At 39.2% G+C, this 18,406-nt stretch overlaps 1 protein-coding gene across 7 annotated transcripts in view; it reads right to left on the bottom strand.

Moving 5' to 3' along the window:
* Mctp2 (multiple C2 and transmembrane domain containing 2) overlaps positions 1-18,406 on the bottom strand; it is a 280,804-nt gene that overhangs the window by 33,787 nt on the left and 228,611 nt on the right. For 5 of the 7 annotated variants that reach the window (XM_076545038.1, XM_076545044.1, XM_076545039.1 and 2 more), the window contains 2 exons: positions 11,836-11,958; positions 9,027-9,068 (listed from right to left, as the gene is read on the bottom strand). In XM_076545038.1, coding sequence (XP_076401153.1) covers positions 9,027-9,068; positions 11,836-11,958 — 165 coding nt within the window. Of the gene's footprint in view, positions 1-4,444; positions 4,530-9,026; positions 9,069-11,835; positions 11,959-18,406 lie in introns of all 7 variants that reach the window. The other 2 variants (XR_013042416.1, XR_013042415.1) reach the window with 1 other exon arrangement.

Genomic DNA, 18,406 nt, shown 5'->3' on the forward strand with positions numbered 1-18,406 from the left:
GAGTCAATATCAAAGTGCATGCTATTAAAACTGGAGACTCAGGTAAAAGCTCATGGGAAAGCTTGCCTGGAGCACACAGCTGTGAAAACCAAAAAGATCCTGTCTTTCCAAGTAGAAGGGAAGGACCCACATCCAAGGATGTTCTCTGATGTTTATAAGTGTATTGTGGTGAGATATCCAGAATCATACTTATAAACATGCACACACAAAGACAGCATTAGAATTATTTATTTTTTATTTTAGATGTATTGTGTTTTCACCCACATGTATTACTTTGCACCATACTAGAATCCTCTGCAGTGGAGTTACAGGCATTACAAACTGTCACTTGGACTCTGGGATTGATCCCACTGGGTCCTCTGGAAGAGTAACTGGTGCTCTTAACTGCTGAGCCATCTTTCCAGTCTCAAAGATTATGTTTTAAGAGAAGGAGGAGGAGGAGGAGGAGGAGGAGGAGGAGGAGGAGGAGGAGGAGGAGGAGGAGGAGGAGGAGGAGGAGGAGGAGGTGATGCAGCAATGTATGCTCTTTCTGGAAAGTACTTTGTCTCTTTGAGAAATGAATATAAAACTGTTGAAGTTTTGAATCAATGCTGATTCTAAGCATCTTTATTCTGCTTTACCCATCTGATCTTCACAAAGAATTCTACCCTGGTGTTACCAACATGTGCTTTTGCCTTGAGACAGGAGTCTTGTCTGGTGTCAAATGAAAGGGTGAGATCAGGATAGGGCACAAGCCAAAACATCCTGAGAAAGATACTGGAAACATACAACTGAAAAGGTGGCAGCAGTCCATAATTTTGGCGACTCAGAGGCTGGGTGGACTGATTCCATTATCACTTCCCTGGGCCAGCTGACAAATAGATGCTGCCACAAGGTAAAGAGGACTCATGGCTTCTGTGGTCAGATCTACTGCAGACAGATGCACAGTAAGTGATGGCTTTGTTGCCTGGATCCTTGACCCTCCTCCTAGTTAGGAGAGGGAGGGGACTACTGGGTAAGATATTCCTCTGATTAAGAACAGTAAAGGGCAGGGCTGGGAATATGACTCAGTGAGAAAAGCACCTGTCATCCTAGTATGAGGATGTTGGTTTGGGTCCCCAGAAATAAACCTAAAAGGCCAGGTAAGACAGCCCTCGTCTGGAAAGGAGTTAGTGGTGTGAGACAGGCAGATGGATCCCTGAAGTTCATTGGCTGGCTCATCTAGCTGAATTGATAAGCTTCACGTTCAGTAAGAAACCTTGTCTCAGAAAATAAAAGATGGAGAGTGGGTAGAAAAGACATCTGACATTGACCCCTGGCCTCCACACTCGTGTGTGCACATATCCACAATAGTAAGTATATAATACACATATACACAAATTTTAAAAGCTGAAGGTAATTCTTATATGCTAAAACTTGACCCAAACATCAGCTCCTATAAGCAGGCCTGATTCCCTCAATGTTTTCTCCCAACTGCCTCAACTGTTTCCTAACTTTGTGCAAGGGTGACTCATCCAATATTGTGGTTCTCATGGGAGCACCAATGTGGCCATGGCATTTATATTCACAGGAATTCTGCTACAGAGAAAAAAAATAAGCAAATGCTGCTGCTGTTGCTTCAATGTGGAATGAATGAAAGAATGAATGAATGAATGAGTGGCATGCTTGTTTCTAAAAAATGTAACACAGTTTACAAATAAGATTTAGGCCAGAGGATCTGGATTTGAATCCCACTGTGAATTTGACAGAGAAATCTCAGATGCATTAATTTCTCTTAAATGAGGTTTGTTAATTAATGCATAGGGAAATTAATAGCTAGTGGTACATTCTGGGTATTGAATGAGTTAAAGGACACAAAAGCCCACAATGCCTGAACATTATAAAGTTACTAAAATTTCCATGAGTTTGAATACTTAAATGTCTTACCATCTTATTTAAATTAATACTGATTAAGTCATTCTTCATGCATTATTTACTTTTCCAGTAGGACAAATATGATAATTCTGTTTTCTATCAATTATTTTATAAACCATCAATTAACTTATAAACTGTCTAAGATGTATCTTATAAACTTTGTGGATAGTCGGGACACAGGGTGAGGGTGGGCCACATTGAAACAGCAGGTTTCATTGGGAAAGACAAAGGCAACCATTAGTAGCCCCCCCCACCCCAAAAAATGAGTAGCAAATGTTGATCCCTCTAAGCTCTGAGGGTTAGTTTCAAATTCATGGCAACACAGCCAGCCTCAAAACTATTAAAAACAATAAACAAAACCACAACTAATAAATGGAGAAAATATTTTTAGGGAGTGGAGGCAGGAATGGAAGAGATAGGTTAGAAATAGGAGAGGAGAGAAGGGTACCAGAATGCATAGTTTACTTGTGTAAGATTGGGAAAAAAAACTTACTAATAAGAAAAATGGCCAGTGGATAACCAGGACACAATGGCCAGTTTATTCTACCTTAGCTTCATGGAATGATTTTAGACAGTGGGAAAGTAAACAGCTTGATGTAGCACCAGTTACCGAAGAAGCATAGCCTTGGACTCTAAGCTTTTAAATAGTAGTGCTACTTAATAGCAGCATAGAAGACTTGTGGAATTTACAGCCTGGCATGTCTTGCTTCATATTGTTTGAAAGCACATACCAAGAACACCACTTAGAGTGCATGTTTTAAAACATCTTCAAGTACCAAGGACACTGCTCAGTGTCATAACAAGCAAGATATCCAAATAATACTCCAAGGACCAGGTTGAGAACACTTTGGGATTACTTCTGAAGGAAATGAAGTCCCAACCCTTTGAAGAATGGAGATTGGATTTTCAAAAAAGGAAATGTACATGAGATAACATGTTAAGAGGGCCTATGAACTCAGAAATTTGCCCTCTTGAGATTCAAAACATCCATACACTGGTCATTAAGAGTTGGCTGTAACCCATTCTCTTACTAAAACCTTGAAAGTAACACAGTGTTATAGGAACCCTAGCCAGAAAACCACTGCATCAAAAAATAAATAAATAAATCCAATTATCAGAGCTTAAATCAGAATGACCATTTACATTACTGCCCTGGAAATTTCCATGATCAGGTTCTCTGCACCACATCCTCCATATAGGTTGTGCTTGTTCTTAAACTGTGTGTGCATAGGTGCACACATGATTACATATCAAAAGCTAACTATTCAAAGAAGCTTGCTGGAACTTTTCTTTTCTTAACAATGCCATACTCTGGCATTAATAACAGGCATTGTGTCCTATAATTAACAGAAATCATTGATTGACCTACATGGTGTGTGTGTGTGTGTGTGTGTGTGTGTGTGTGTGTGTGTGTGTATGTGTGTGTGTGTACACACGCGCGAGCGCATGCGCGCGCGCGCACACACACACACACACACACACACACACACACACACACACACACGAGAGCTGCTGTTGCTATTTATTTTCTTAAGAAGACACAAACAACACTAAGCAAAAATCCTCCTTCTGATAAACTGAGACTGTCAGACACTCCGTGGCCAACAGTATTCTTAGGTTAAGGGAACAGAAGATTGACCTTTTTAGGAATTAACCTTGGTAGGTTTGGGCACCTCACCAAAGTACTCTGCAAGAAACTCCCAAATGCATGCCATGGGTGCAGGTCAGTTTGGAAAATGGAAAGGCATCTGAAATGTTGACTGTGGCATCTTAAGACAATGATGGCATTCTATATTTTTAAACAGTTATTTTCTAATGTGTGTGTGTATGCGTCTGAATGTATGTGTGCACATCACATACATGTAAGTACCCACAGAGACCATAAGAGGGCAGTAGATCCCCTGGAACTGGACTTATATGTGTGCTACCTGATGTGGGTGCTGGAAACTGAACTCAGGACCCCTGGAAGAGCAGTGAATGGTTTTTACCATTGGGGCATTTCTTGTGTCTCGGTGTGCTAAGTTTTCTAAATGGGAATAGTACAAGTAATGCTCATTTATCCTTGTTCATTACAGAATGCCCCTCAATGGAATGCTTAAACATTTCTTGTTTAAAGAAACATACCCATTATCTTTATTTTATCCATAACTCATATAAAGGGATGGATTTCTTTTCTCGCAAACACTGACCGGCATCTGTGATGTCATCAATGACCTTGAAAGAAGAAGCCATTCAAGTCCCCTGGTAGTCTAGTTATACAAAAACTAATCTACACTGTGAATATCAGAGGAGGCATTTTTCTGATAGCTAGAAACAAGTTTTTTTTAATTTTTATTACATTCTATTATGCTTCCTTCTTCCTGATGCTAATAGTAAATGCTGGAATAGTCTATGTAAGTGACGGTTGGGATGGCACAAGAAAGAAACTCTCTGGAAAGTATTTATACCTTCAGCAATGAAAACAAGATATTATTGTCTTACATGACCTTTCATAAGTATGGGGTACAGCATTTTACACAATCGTTTCTTGGTTCATGCTTCAATTACTGACCTTTACTGTGTAGAAAATTAATGCAATTTTCATTGTAGTCCATCCGTACAAATAAGGTCCACATGGAGGATTCCACATAGGAAATCTAATAAAAATAGAAAATGCTAACTGATTGTTGTTGGCTGAACTCAGCCATTATCTGTTTGTTATGGGGGTCCCTAGAAAACTAGACTTGCAACAAGCAATTTCTTACATGGACCATCTGGTATAAGAAAGAAGGATTTTTCTTTCTTCAAAGTTTAGTCTGTATGCTTCATTCCTTAAAAGCCCCAAATCTAGTTACCTGCAAGATGTATGTGCTATTACAAAAGAAAAGAAGGCAGAATTGTGGCATCCAGTCTGGTTTCTAACTCAGATGACTACAGTGCGCTGTTAACAATGATAAGGAACCAGAGGCTACAGTGATGTCATTTTATGACCATCTGTATTCCAGACAATAAAAGTATGACAGCCCCCAGACCATGTTTGTCCTGGTCTATGAGTCAGAGCAAGGCAGAAGAGGGGAGTGCATTCATCCCCTGAAGAAGCTGGGCCAAGGGGCCCAGGCAGCCTTTCATCCTCTGTCATCTGTGATGATGTTTTCTGGGAAGGGGAACTAGAGATAAAGGCATGTCACTCTCAAGATAGATGGGTGGGGTGGAGAGTAGCTTCCCTCCCTTCCACTTTTGCTGGGAATGGCTGTGTGTTTATAATTTGTAAATGAATCCTCTTGGATCAGGTATGTTACAAATCCCAGAAGCTTGTTCTGTCATGTCTAACACACAGCAGAAGCCATGGGGATCATTCAACAATCCTCTGTGGTGGGGAGTGACCCTGTCAGTGCCTGGCCAGGTCTCAGACAAGCACATCATGGTACTGGGGTCCTGTCCATGGAGAGAAAATGATGCATTAGAACACACATGGGATATACACTCATAGTGTTGAATTTGAAGCTTAAGAATTCTAGTTTAGCAAATCCCCAACAGAAGTGTGCTGGCTAGTTTCATGTCAGCTTGACACAAGCTAGAGTCATTTGGGAAAAGGGAACTTCAATTGAGAAAATGCCCTCCACACACTGGCCAGTATATAGGACATTTTCTTGATTGATAATGGATATAGAAGGGTATGTCTCACTGAGTAGGGTTCTACCCCTGGGCTGGTAGTCCTAGGTGCTATAAGAAAGCAAGCTGAATAAGCCCTGAGGAACAAGCTAGTAAGCAGCACCCATCCATGACCTCTGCATCAGTTCCTGCCTCCAGGTTCCTGCTCTGCTTGAATTTCATGCCCTATTTTTTTTTCTCAGTGATAGACTGTGCTGTGAAAGAGTAAATTGAAATAAACCCTCGCCTCCCCAAGTCGCTTTTGGTCATGGTGTTTTATCGTAGCCATAGAAACCCTTAGACAAGAAGCAAGAGTGACATGATATGGGCGGAGACTAAAAATACGCCAGGCTCCCTAGCAACAGAAAGGTATGTTTATCAAAAAGATCATAGATAGCTTTTTTTTTTCATTTTAGGTTTTTTCTTTAGAAACTATATAAAAAATAAAATATATAAAAACTATGGAAAGAAAGTACCATGGTTATGACCAAACTATGAAAGGAATACACTGGAATACCTTAACAGAAATGATTCAGAAATGAATGGACCCTGCAGTGAGTGAGGACAGCCCCGCTGTCAACCCTCCCCACACGGGACAAGCTGATAGCACTATTGTGCGTTGGTCCTCACTAGGTCCTGGCCCTTCTCTGTGGATGCCACTTTTAGATGCTTGCTGTAGTCATCCTTGCCCAGAAAGATTTGAAACATAGCACATATTGCTCCATCTCCAGAACTCCAGGTATCTCTGGAACCACATTCCGGGTTAAGCTCTAGATTGGAATGTGCTGCCTGAAAGGCTGTTAAAGAGTGTGTAAGAGCCATTCTCTTGATCCCTGTAGCTGTGGCTGCTTGCAAGAGACCCTTAAGTGAGTGTGGGCCCGTTAACTGCTAACATTCACGTATAGAAGGAAGTACTGAAGAGGGTCACTGGACCCTCACTCGGGGGTTCTAGGCACTCCACCACCACCCCCCACACACCTCCCAGTCAGCTGTGTGTGATTGTGCTCTAATTTCACACAGTCTCTGGTCTCTGGAGATCTCAGAGTGCATAGACTGTGGAAGGTTAGCTGCAGGGGGACTTCACCCATGCAGCTTTGGGGGAAGTTGTCATTTATGCTTGGGTGAGACTTTTCAGTGGTACAGCTGCTTTGTGGTCATCTATGTTCCTGTAGGTAGTCCCTCCCGCATGTTCTATAATAAGCTCCATGAATCCACTGGGGTCACAGGTTTGACCATGGTGAAAATTGTGCCTTGGTTTTCCATTGTGTCCTATCACAAGTGAGAAGCCATGTTTATATCTGCCTGGTGGAAGACATCATACAATATTTTTTCATTCGGTGTTTTATGTGTTTTGTTTATGATTGTCTGACATAGTATTTCACTCTATACCTCAGGCTGTTCTTAAACTCACAATAATCCTCCTGCCTCAGCCTCAGAAGCACTAGTAGTACACTTATGAGCCATGATGAACCCGTCCATTTCCTCCTGTCGGAAGCTTTTCATTAGGTGCTATGTTAAAGATCCTCTGTCACAACTGTCCCTAGGGGGTAAATGTGGTCCTCTTTCAAGGGTGGCACATTTAAACAGATTTGAATGAAGCGAAATTTGCCTCACTTTTAAGCTTTGGTTTTTAAAAAGATTTAAATTTCGCCTGGTGTGATATTGTGATATAATAAGAAATACATATTTTGTCTTGGTTCCTGGCTGGTGGCCAGTGCTCTTAAAGTGCTTGCGTTTTGCTAAGTGATAAGAGCAGCAGGAGTGCATTCCATTATATTTGGTTTTGTCTTTAGTCCCTGAAACAGGTCCAGATCCACGAGGGTGAACGGAGTACCGTCTGCTGTGCAGAACAAGCCCCGTTCGGACACACCTGAGTTTAAGTGAGTATGGCGTCTTCAAAAGACAGGGGCAGCTTCCTGCCATGCATCTGATGACAGGGCTCAAATTGGAAGGGGTACCCCACTCCCAAGCTACCCTCCAAATGAAGAGACAGGCTCCTCTATCACCGGTGGTCACTAACTTACTTAATCAGTCTTGTAATGATAGAGAAACCTCCATGCACACAATAATAGAAACACAAACAGCATCAGGAGCCCTCTGTGTAGACTAATGTAAGGAATTCCTGGGCCCAGGCTAAGTGCAGAAGTCCCACGTTGCCTCAGGATTGGCCCTGTTCATCTCTCCTATTTGGTTGTTCCTAAGCTGAACATGAATATGCCAGTGAAGGGAAGTATTTTCCTGAGTTTTGTGAACAAATTGAGAAACTTATTAAACCTCAGGGATGGATTATAGTAACTCTAACTTATAGCTGGTTATCAGAACTACAAGCGATCAGCCTTGCCAGGGGCCTCGGATAAGTTTAAAATAACTACTTGTAGTCTTCTCTGGCAAAACATCTCTCCGTGTACTGAGATTGGTATTCACCTGCTATTCAATGGTTTGATCATCCTGAAACTACTCGAATCAGTTCATCAATAATCATTAAAGAAGTTTACATTGCTATCACCTCTATTCTGGAAAGAAACAGATTTATTTTGTTAAATATAGGTGCTTTATTCCATCATGTCTTTAATAATGATCACCTTCAGACAACAGATAAGACTCACTCTGTAACACACTCATTTGCTTCAAATGGGCAGAACCATCTGGTCCCCTCAATTAACTGTAAGGAGCTGGTGTCACAGAACCAGTCTTGGAATTAATGTCTGTTCAGCAGGCATTTATATTGCACACTTGCTCTTTGGGTCCTCCTGTCTGCCCTTTCCTTTCCCACAAGCCTCTCCACACCACCGCCACAGCCCCACACACGGCCAGGTTTTGAGGGACTGGAAGTCCATTAAACTCAAAGCCTCTCATGGTACTTCACTTCTTTTTTTTCTTTCCTCCATTTGGTTCCAGAAGGTTTGTCTGAAAGTGTAATGACAACAAAAGCAGCAGATTTGAGAGATTCTCCCAGGAGAAGGAAAAGGACAGCTGTACACAGACATCTAGCAGAGAACTCTGCCAGCAACAGCTGGGAAAGTGACAGGCTCAGAAGTGGGTGACCACCCCACAGCGCGGACGTGAACCTGAAGCAGCAGCCATTTCCCTTGATTTGCTCCTGACTTCCCAGGCTCGCTTTCATTGATGCAAAGGACCATCTTGGCTTGCATCCTGATTCTTAAAAAAGTCCATTTCTTTGCTCATGTTTTACCCTCTTTCCATCTGATTTTTTAAAAATCTTGGGAAAAAACTGAATACCACACTATCCATCAAAACATGGAACACATTATCATTAAAAAATAATCATTGTGAGGTATGAAAGGTAATTGCTACTACTATGATGTATGTTAGAGGAAAAGTAAATATTGTAAGCATTCCATTTTAAATAAGCAAGGGGTTGGTTTTTTTTTTTAAACCATAGTATTTCTATAATATTACATAATGCCAATAAGCCAAAACAGACAGAACCTGGGGAAACAGGGTAGCCACCATTAAGGGTCTGTCATCAGTACACCACTCACCTTCTCCTCCTCTTCCTCTTCCTCATCTATGTCTGTGCTCTCCTGAAAGGAAACCCCATAGCTTGTTAATCAAGTAAGCATCAACTGGAATTGTCCAATGCAAATGGAAACACACATTGTTAAGTTTTCTTTACAGAACTGAAACATTAGTATGCTTTAAAACTCATTATATCCTCTTTTTAAAAATCATACTTTTAAAGTGCAGGGGCATCGTGGCAAGGTTATAAACATTATGCACAGTCTACTTGGAACCATTATGTATACATAAAGCTATTGTGCAAGTAGCCTTTGACAGTATCCAGCTTCAAAGCTGCATAGCAGTTGATCCTTTCTGTAAACAGTTTTGTTCTTGTCTGGAAAATAAACCAAGCACTATGGTAAGGCTAATTACTAAACTCATAGTTATGAGGACCACTTCTTTCTCTTTGATGCCATGACTGAAACATTTTACAACAGAAAATGCACTAGTCTGAATAGAGTCATCACTAAGAATGTTACATTTTCTCCCTTGGGGTTGCAGGAACAGAGCAGGGAAGAAAACTGAAGGCTTTGATATTGACTAACAGGTGCATGACTTTAAAGCAAGGCATCTGTGTTGCAACTGGGTTTGTTCAGAGCCCTTTAGAAATCCTGTCTGCTTAAACAGGAACATTTCACATATATAAATGCAATGTCTAAAAGTGAACATCGGTCAGATACAATGACACATGCCTTAATCCCAGCACCCCGGTGACAGAGGTAGAGGGATCACTTTGAGTTTGAGGCTAGCCTCTACATAGCCAGTGCTCATGCTATATAACGAGATCTAACTCAAAAGAAGAGAAGAAGAAGAGGAGGAGGAGGAGGAGGAGAGAGGAGGAAGAAGAAGGAAAAAGAAGGAGGAGGAGGAGGAGGAGGAGGAGGAGGAGGAGGAGGAGGAGGAGGAAAGGGAAAAATTACCATCAGTTGCTACAATCAGATGGGTTCAGGAGCAGGGGAAGAACACTCAGTATAAGAAAACCAGGGACCTTTTCAACTTGAAGACTTACCTTTCTGCTTAACACACACGAAGGTCAGACTTCCGATTTAGTACCGTTCCACCAGCTTAAAGCAATTTTCTGCATTCTAACTGCTAAAAGAAGTGACCAGAGTGCTGTACTCTATTCTATCAAATCTCCGAGCAGTCAGGAACGTAACTTCTCTCAGACTGGTGCTTCCTTCCCTCTGTTAATCCTCATGAGCTCCAGCTGTCAGTCTGTACTATACTCACTGACTGTATAGGGGATTAACTTATTCACCACTGCTGTCATTCATGTCTCATATAAGCCAACAGACATGTAGGAATGCAGCGAAGAAAGGTTAGCGGGGGGGTAAACACATTACAGTTGGGAAAGTTAGATGCTATCATTTTGAGACACAATTTCTGCAGTTTGTCTCTGTGACTTTGGGCCCATCACTCTGCTGCTCCAAACGTTCCTCTCACAAGGTAATGATGAAATGAAAATGGAAGTTCTTGTCTCATTCACAGTTGTCTTTTCAAGACTAAATTAAGCAGTGAATTTAAATATGTTTTTGAAATAAAAAAGTTCTTAACAATGCAAATTTATATTCCTACCCATCAAAAGATATTTATGCACATCTGTACACACATATGTAGTCACAGAAAATATATGCGCTTCTGCACATAGGATAAAGAAGATCTCATACACATGGTGGCAAAATAAAATCTGGCTAAATATTGCACCAATGTGAGTTGACAGAATTTACTAGTACAGATGTTTCCCTATTAGAGATGTTTTTCTAACTTATATAAAATCTAGTCCATAAATACACAGAATCTTTAAGTCCATTTTTTGTTAGTTGGTTCTTCTGTCTTACTGATACGTGTTCATGACTACTACTAGATAATTAAAAAAATAGAAGATAACTTTAAAATCTCTTGATGTTTTGTCTCTGCCACATGCTCATTTTTCTACATTTTTCTCCATCCTAAATGAAACCAGAAATTCTACCTATTCTTTCAAAGATGGTTTTTTAAATGAGAATATAAAAACCACATGACAATAGTTTGCATTTGAATCACGGAAAAACCTCATGTGTAGATGGTGACTTTGGAAAGAAATTTATCGGGCACCAAAATTTTAGAGCCTTGATTTTAAAACCTGTTTCTTAAATCAGAAATGGCAATATATGTTCCTAAAGCTAGTGACCAATACAAGTTCCTGTTAGAAGAGAAGAGAAGAGAAAAATAACCTCTGGGCTGGGATCAATGATAAGAGCCAGGAGGGACAGGGAAGAAGTAGGCACCAAGGGTTTCCTTCAGAAGTGACCATGTGTCTTTCCACATAAAGGGCCTTTAAGAGTCAATAGAAGAAATCACATCATTTGGTAGTAGAAGTGTGTGTGGGGGGGATTACTCCCATCCATTTGCTGAGAACCCTGGAAGTTGGTAATCCCTGGATAAACCTCAAGAGGATCAGGGGCCTAACCCAGCTTTCCAGAGATTTTCCTCTAGTCTTTAGAAGCAAGTCCCAGGAACTCTATCAGAAACCAGATAGATTTGTGGATTTCTAGGGAGGAAACAGCAGCAAAGATCCAGAGGCTTCCTCTCATACTGAGAACAGCAGCTGAGATGTGGGACTATGAGTCAGCATAAAAGGAAGTTTCCAGAATGCATGTGATAAAATACCTGTTTTTGAAACTGTACTTGTATTTCATTCTTCGTGCCTCAAACAGTTGGCTGGATCATGATTTAGTCATGGGACTAATGCCCCACTGCTCTCCTAGTCCTTACTGCGAAGTTAGAGGAACTCTGGGAATCTTTGTTTACCTGGCTGTCCTGGGTGCTGCTGGCCTTCCCTTTCATAGGTCTGAGGAAGTTGTACAGAAAGAGCAGCAACAATGCCAGAGGGATCATGTAGAGTTCAAAATTCCAGACAGTGACCAAAAACACCTGCCGGAAAAACAAATAAGAGGCCGTGACTCTTAGATAAAACAGAGGGTGGGAATTTTACATTGCTAATAGTGAGATTAGATTTAGGGATTGCTCCAAAAGGGTGAGAGTACAAATGTGTGCAGCCACCATGGAAATCAGTGCAACAGTTCCTAAAATACCTAGAAATAGATCAACTATATGACCAAGCTATGCCGTTACTGACATATACACAAAGTATTTCCTGTTATAGAGACACGTGCTCAACCATGTTCATAGCTACTCTATTCACAATAGATGAACCATGAAAATAATCTAGACATCGTTTAACTGGTGAATAGATAATGTGTGGTCTAAACACAATGTGATTTTATTCAGCTGTAAAGATAAATGAAGTTATGAAATGTGCAGGTGAATAATATGGAATTAGAGAGTACACTAAGTGTCATAGTCGGACCCACTAGTTGAATGTTACATGCTCTCAGATGAATCTTACGTCAAGTCTTTAGATTTCTGTGTTTAACTTGGGGTACCAGGGAACTGGAAAGGGACCACTAGTCGAATGTTACATGCTCTCAGATGAATCTTATGTCAAATCTTTAGATTTCTGTGTTTAACTTGGAGTACCAAGGAACCGGAAAGGGACCGCTGGTTGAGGGTGTCGGGAAGATCTTAAGGAAGAGTGACTATTAGAACACAAGTGATATTAAAGGGAAAAGGGGGCATAATAGGTAAGGAGGATTAAGTGTGGAGAGGAATGGGAGGGGAGGGGAGAGGATCAGGTTGAGGGAAATTAACTAATACTGAGGATAGCTGCAAAATGATACCTACAGTTTGAAACACTATAGATGATAGATACATAAATACATAGATGGATGGATGGATGGATAGATAGATAGATACCTATGTACATACACATACATACATACATACATACATACATACATACATACAAAGAAATAAAAGTGGAGTTTCCTTCTACAGGAGACAATGTTCCTCCCAGAAGTCATAGGTTGCCAAAACATATAAATCCCTGTGCCAGATGTGGGATACATCCCCCAAGATGTTGTCCAGGAATGTCACAGACGATTAAAACAATACAATGTATTCTCACTGCTCTTGGTTGAAAACCAGAACTTCATGAAGACCCTATTGCCGAAGACACCAATTTATAAACAGGACATGGGGAAATAAAGTTGGTATTGACCAGGAAGTGTCATCCCTGATGGCTAGAATTCAAAGTACTGGAAGGTGCCATGCAGGCTGCTTGGGGTAAAACAGCCAACAACACTTGTGCCAAGCTGTTAACCCTATGAGCTACAAAAATGACTGGGCTTACAAGATATGCTGAGCATACAATAGTGGCACAAAGACCTTAGGAGTAACCAACTACATTCTGATTCAATTTAAGACCCTCTCCACAGGAAGAAACACTTGTCTAGAAATGTTAATCTAGACAAGAACACATTGTTGGAGAGATCATAGGCTCTAGGGATAAGCTTACTACTATTATTCTGGTAAATGGACAAGTTTCAGACTGCCCTCTAAATTCATACTTCAGCCACAAATTAGTGTAGCTCTCAGACCTCATCAGGGTCCCTTCTGTGTTCAGGTGACATTGGTTAATGCAGAAACAAACAACTTGTCCAAGTGCAGAGAATGATGGCCCGTGCAGTAGTCAGCCGCAAATGGGTCATCTGTATCACAACTCCTTTGCCCAAAGCTCAGGGACCATTGCAGAAGTGTAAAAACTGAGGTAAGAGCCAGAGGTCAAGGAGGCCTGGAGTGCAATTGTCCTTCTGGACATGGCAGGATCACTACACTCATGACCTCACAAAGGCCCTAGCTGAAGATAATCAATGGTTTCTGGGGAAAGGAGACTCTGTGTTTTTAAGGGTGTGCCCTCTGGTCCCTAGTAGGTTGATTACACTATAGTGCATGGAGTCATACTTCTGAGTGCATGGGCAGCACAAACAGAACTCAGCTGGTTTATTTGTTTTTGTTTTGTTTTATTTTAAAATACACAAAGTTGAGAGGAGATCTGGAAGGAGTTACGTTAAGGATCAAAGTAAATGTATTAAATTCTCAAAGACCTAAAAATATAATGTTAAAAGGGATCACATTTAGAAACAACTCGCAAAAGGTATAGATGTGTGTGCATGTGCATACACGATGAACTCAGCTTTACAGACTGCAACAGAATGAAAAGAATATAGGCAGAATTGGCAGGACATGCTCGGCAACAGTGAGAATATTGTCATATTTCAAAACACCATTTTTTTCTGTCAGCTCTATTTATTATTGTTGCTTCTGGATTTGTATATGTCAGAAATTAGAGAGCAGGATAGAGGATTCTAAGGTCACAATGAGCCAAAACACGGCCCAAATATTGCCATCAGTAAAGATGATTTGAACAAGGGAGAATGGTGGCCAATATTTCAAACTACAGGTATTTAATGTCCATATATGTTTCTAAAATCCCTTTAAGAAATCCTAAAATGAGCAAGTTGTGTAATTTTAGGGCTCTTAGGAAATAATTAGGTATTACTTCTGATGTAATACAAGATACACATGTACCTGGACCAATCAGTCTCAGCCTCAGAGACATGTGCCCCTTGCTGTGGACGGCAAGTGAGTGCTAAAGACCCTAAGCTGCAGTGGTGGGTAAGATACACAGGCAAGCAACAGGTGCGCTACCTCCCAGGACACAGAACAGGAGAACAAAGGACTGCCCTCTTGGGGAAATTAAAACAAAACTTGAGCCACACTTTGACACATAGTCTATGAAATGTGTCACATGATTTGTAAGTATTAGCTTCTAGTATGTAGAAAAAAAATTCAAGGTAGAATATTTTATCATAAATATAAAAACTTCCTATCCAAAAGCAATATTGTTTTACTGCTGAAGAGACTTTTTACCTGAAGTTTGAAAACTTTATAACTATTATCTATCACTTAATTCTTTTTTGGGGATTACTCTGTATCCTAAATATACTTTTTTAAAAATCTGATTATAATTTCCTGAAAAAGCTCTATTTTGAATATATTAATTTTTAAAATTACCAACCTTGCTGAAACTTTTCTGACTTTCTGGAGTTTCTAAAATATATTCACATAAACCATGTAAAAGAACTTTATTCTGTTTCTTCCTTCCTTGCAACTGTAACTTGATTTTTCTTGTTTAATTTCAATATTGGGAGAGATATTATTGTCAAATTCCAAATCTTAATGAAAATTGTCCCAGTTTTTCATTTCTCTATCATTAGGCATGATGTTTGCTTTTAGTTTCCACTGTATAAATCATATCATATTAAGAATATACACAAATCTATTCAGTTTTAATATGAGAAAATTCATAGAGGTATTCACTTTACTACTGATGATAATCCTCAAATGTTTTAAAAGCACTTCTTTGCATCTGCTTCAAATTTAATGAAACATTTTAAAAGAGGAAAATTTCCATCCATTTTAATAAGGGTTTATTTCAGGAGTGTTATTTATTAAGTCAGTAATGGATGGTGGCTGATTGATTGTTTGTTTTTCATTTTTGGCATCTTCTGCAGAAGGATTTTATCCTTCTTTTTTAAATACATTAACAGGATATATTTACTTAAACAGATGATTGAAAAAAATCTTCTAATTTTGGGGGGGAAACTCCAACACTGAGGTCTAACAGTCTCTTAATATATTGTTGTACTGAATTCACAAAGACAAAAGGCAGCTTTACATTAATTCCAAATGATGTAAAATGTTTGATTCATGTGTTATTTTCAAATTTTGCAATTAGGGTATTGCGACATAACAAAAGCATTCTTCAACCCATATGACACAAGTTATAGTTTACATAACCAAATATTTTAAGATGACAAATAATACATAGACACCTTCAAGGGTTAAGATTTCTTCTGTCATTTTTTTCTGTGCCTCATTATTTCTCCTTTTCAAATACAAGACACTTCAGGTAGTTGTTCCCGCTGTCAACAGCCCTCTGTTATATTCTTCTCATCCCCAAAGCAATTTTCTCTTGAAAATGGTAAGTCCTACTCAACTGAGGACCCTTTGGGTACTCAGTAGAGACTACACAGAAATTATTGATATGTGTAAAGATACATATCCAGTTATATATGCTTAGAAACCTGTGCAATATGACAGTATTTTATTCAATAGAAAGTCTTACATTCTCTTGCTGGTCTATGCATAAAACAAGTACATTCATTTTACCTGTTATATAGTTCCCCATTCAAATGACAGTTCTTAAGTATATGTTTCAGAATCTTATGTACGCAGTCGTTGATTGAAACTACGGCTTTTTCTTTCCTTATATGGTTAAACATAATCTCTGGGTTTGTACCTTCAACATTCAATGTTCTACTACAGGAATCCTATTTCACCATGAAATGATAAGCCTATTATCTTTTAAATGATAATTGCATGTATATAATCTTTATTCTTTTTCAGCTTTTTATGGGTAGAAACAAACATCAAATTTAATTTTTTTTCTCTATAGACACTTCTAGAAACTAAATTTATATACCAATCTACACATTTCTTTAGATCTATGTTGTCACTTCCATCTCCAACCTGCTGATGAAATTTTATCAACCACTCCAACAGGAAACAATTGTAAGAAAATTACTCTGCAAAATAGTATTTTAAGACATGTGGCTATAAATGTGTTTAAACATCTCTGTGGGGCATGACTTCATACAGATCTAAAGAAGGTTCTTCTGTATTCATTTATCTTATTTTCCATTCCAGGGTTTTATTTGGAGAGCAGATACATATTAAAAAGCACATAATCTCCAATAATGACATTTTTTTTTCTTTCAGAATGTAGTGTGACTTGGGTTCTTTGAGTGTTTTCTCATCTTTGATCCAAGAACTACTTCAGTCATAGTAGTAGCACCAGTAATTACACCTCAAAAATGGTACAAAGTTAAATGTAAAGTAACATTTTAAAATGCAAATGTGTCTTCAAAGCAAGGCACATAATATATATAATGGAGTTTATAATGCATTTAAATAAGAGTATGAAAACTCAAATACAAAGGATGATAGTCTGTGGTGATATTTGTGTCCCCCATTATATTGTGTACCCTAATAAAACTTATCTGGGGTCAGAGAACAGAACAGCCACTAGATTAGACATAGACGCCAGAAAATGGCAGCATATGCGCCTTTAATCCTATCACTTGGAAGGCAGAGATCCACCTGGATCTCTGTGAGTTCAAGGCCACACTGGAAACAGAGCCAGGCATGGTAGCACACACCTTTAATCGAAGGACTTGAGATCTCATGTCTTTGCATGGGAAGGACATATGCCTTTAACTCCAGGAAGTGATGGCAAGAAGCAGAAAGGTATATAAGGCGTGAAGACCAGGAACCAGAGGCTTTTAGGCTTTTAAGGTTTTAGGCTTTTAGCAGCAGTTCAGCTGAGGTCCATTCAGATGAGGACACACAGGCTTCCAGTTTGAGGAAACAGGATTGGTTGAGAAGCTGGCAAGGTGAGGTTAGCTGTGGCTTGTTCTGCTTCTCTGATCTTTCAGAACTCAACCCAATAACTGGCTCCTGGGTTTGTTTTTATTAATAAAACCTTTTAAGATTCGTGTTACAGTAGTCAAATAAACTGAGGCAAGTAGCAGTGTTTATACAGTTCAAATCGGCATGTAATACTGATCCTGAGCTGACTACTGAAAGTTAAGGAATGCACACAAACACATTGCTAATGCACACAAATACAAATTGATTTGTAGCATGTACAACATGTATTATCTCTCTCTCTCTCTCTCTTTCTCTCTCCTTGTGTGTGTCCTTTCTTCCTTTCTTCCTTTCTTCCTTTCCTACTCTGTCTCTTTATTTTTCTGGTACATGCACAGAGGAATAAATTACAAATAAAAGTAAGCACACAAATTTAAATTCAAATCTAAAAGACAAGAAAAGGAAAAACTACTCAAAAAGGGAAAAAATATTCATGTAAATCTGAAATAGAATAATTGCACTAAATGTTAATGTATTAAACATCATAAACATGAATGGCAGAGATGAAAATATCTCTGTGGAAAAAAATCCATAACAAACAAAGAGGAAATTTATAGCAAAATAAAGATTAACACAACTGAAAATAAATTGGTTTGGTGATGAAATAAAGGCATTTCCACGAAGAAAATTTGAGGTACAAATGATTCACTTGAATTTTTTACTCAATATTGAAAGAAGAAGCATTAGAGTGGAAGGAAACCTGCACAAGTTATTCTAAGAAGTTGCTATTATTGTGAAATACAAACCTGACAAAACTATTACAAAAAGAAATCACAATCAAATGGCCAACATACACATAGATGCAAAATTCCCCACTCTTAACAAACAAAATCAAGGGATATATGGAAAACTACATGGAAATATAGTAAAATCAAGACCAAGTGGAATATGTACAGAAAACAACAAAGATGTGGTTTAATATACAAAATAC

This window comes from Peromyscus maniculatus, chromosome 1, assembly GCF_049852395.1.
Source record: "Peromyscus maniculatus bairdii isolate BWxNUB_F1_BW_parent chromosome 1, HU_Pman_BW_mat_3.1, whole genome shotgun sequence".
Taxonomy (NCBI): domain Eukaryota; kingdom Metazoa; phylum Chordata; class Mammalia; order Rodentia; family Cricetidae; genus Peromyscus; species Peromyscus maniculatus.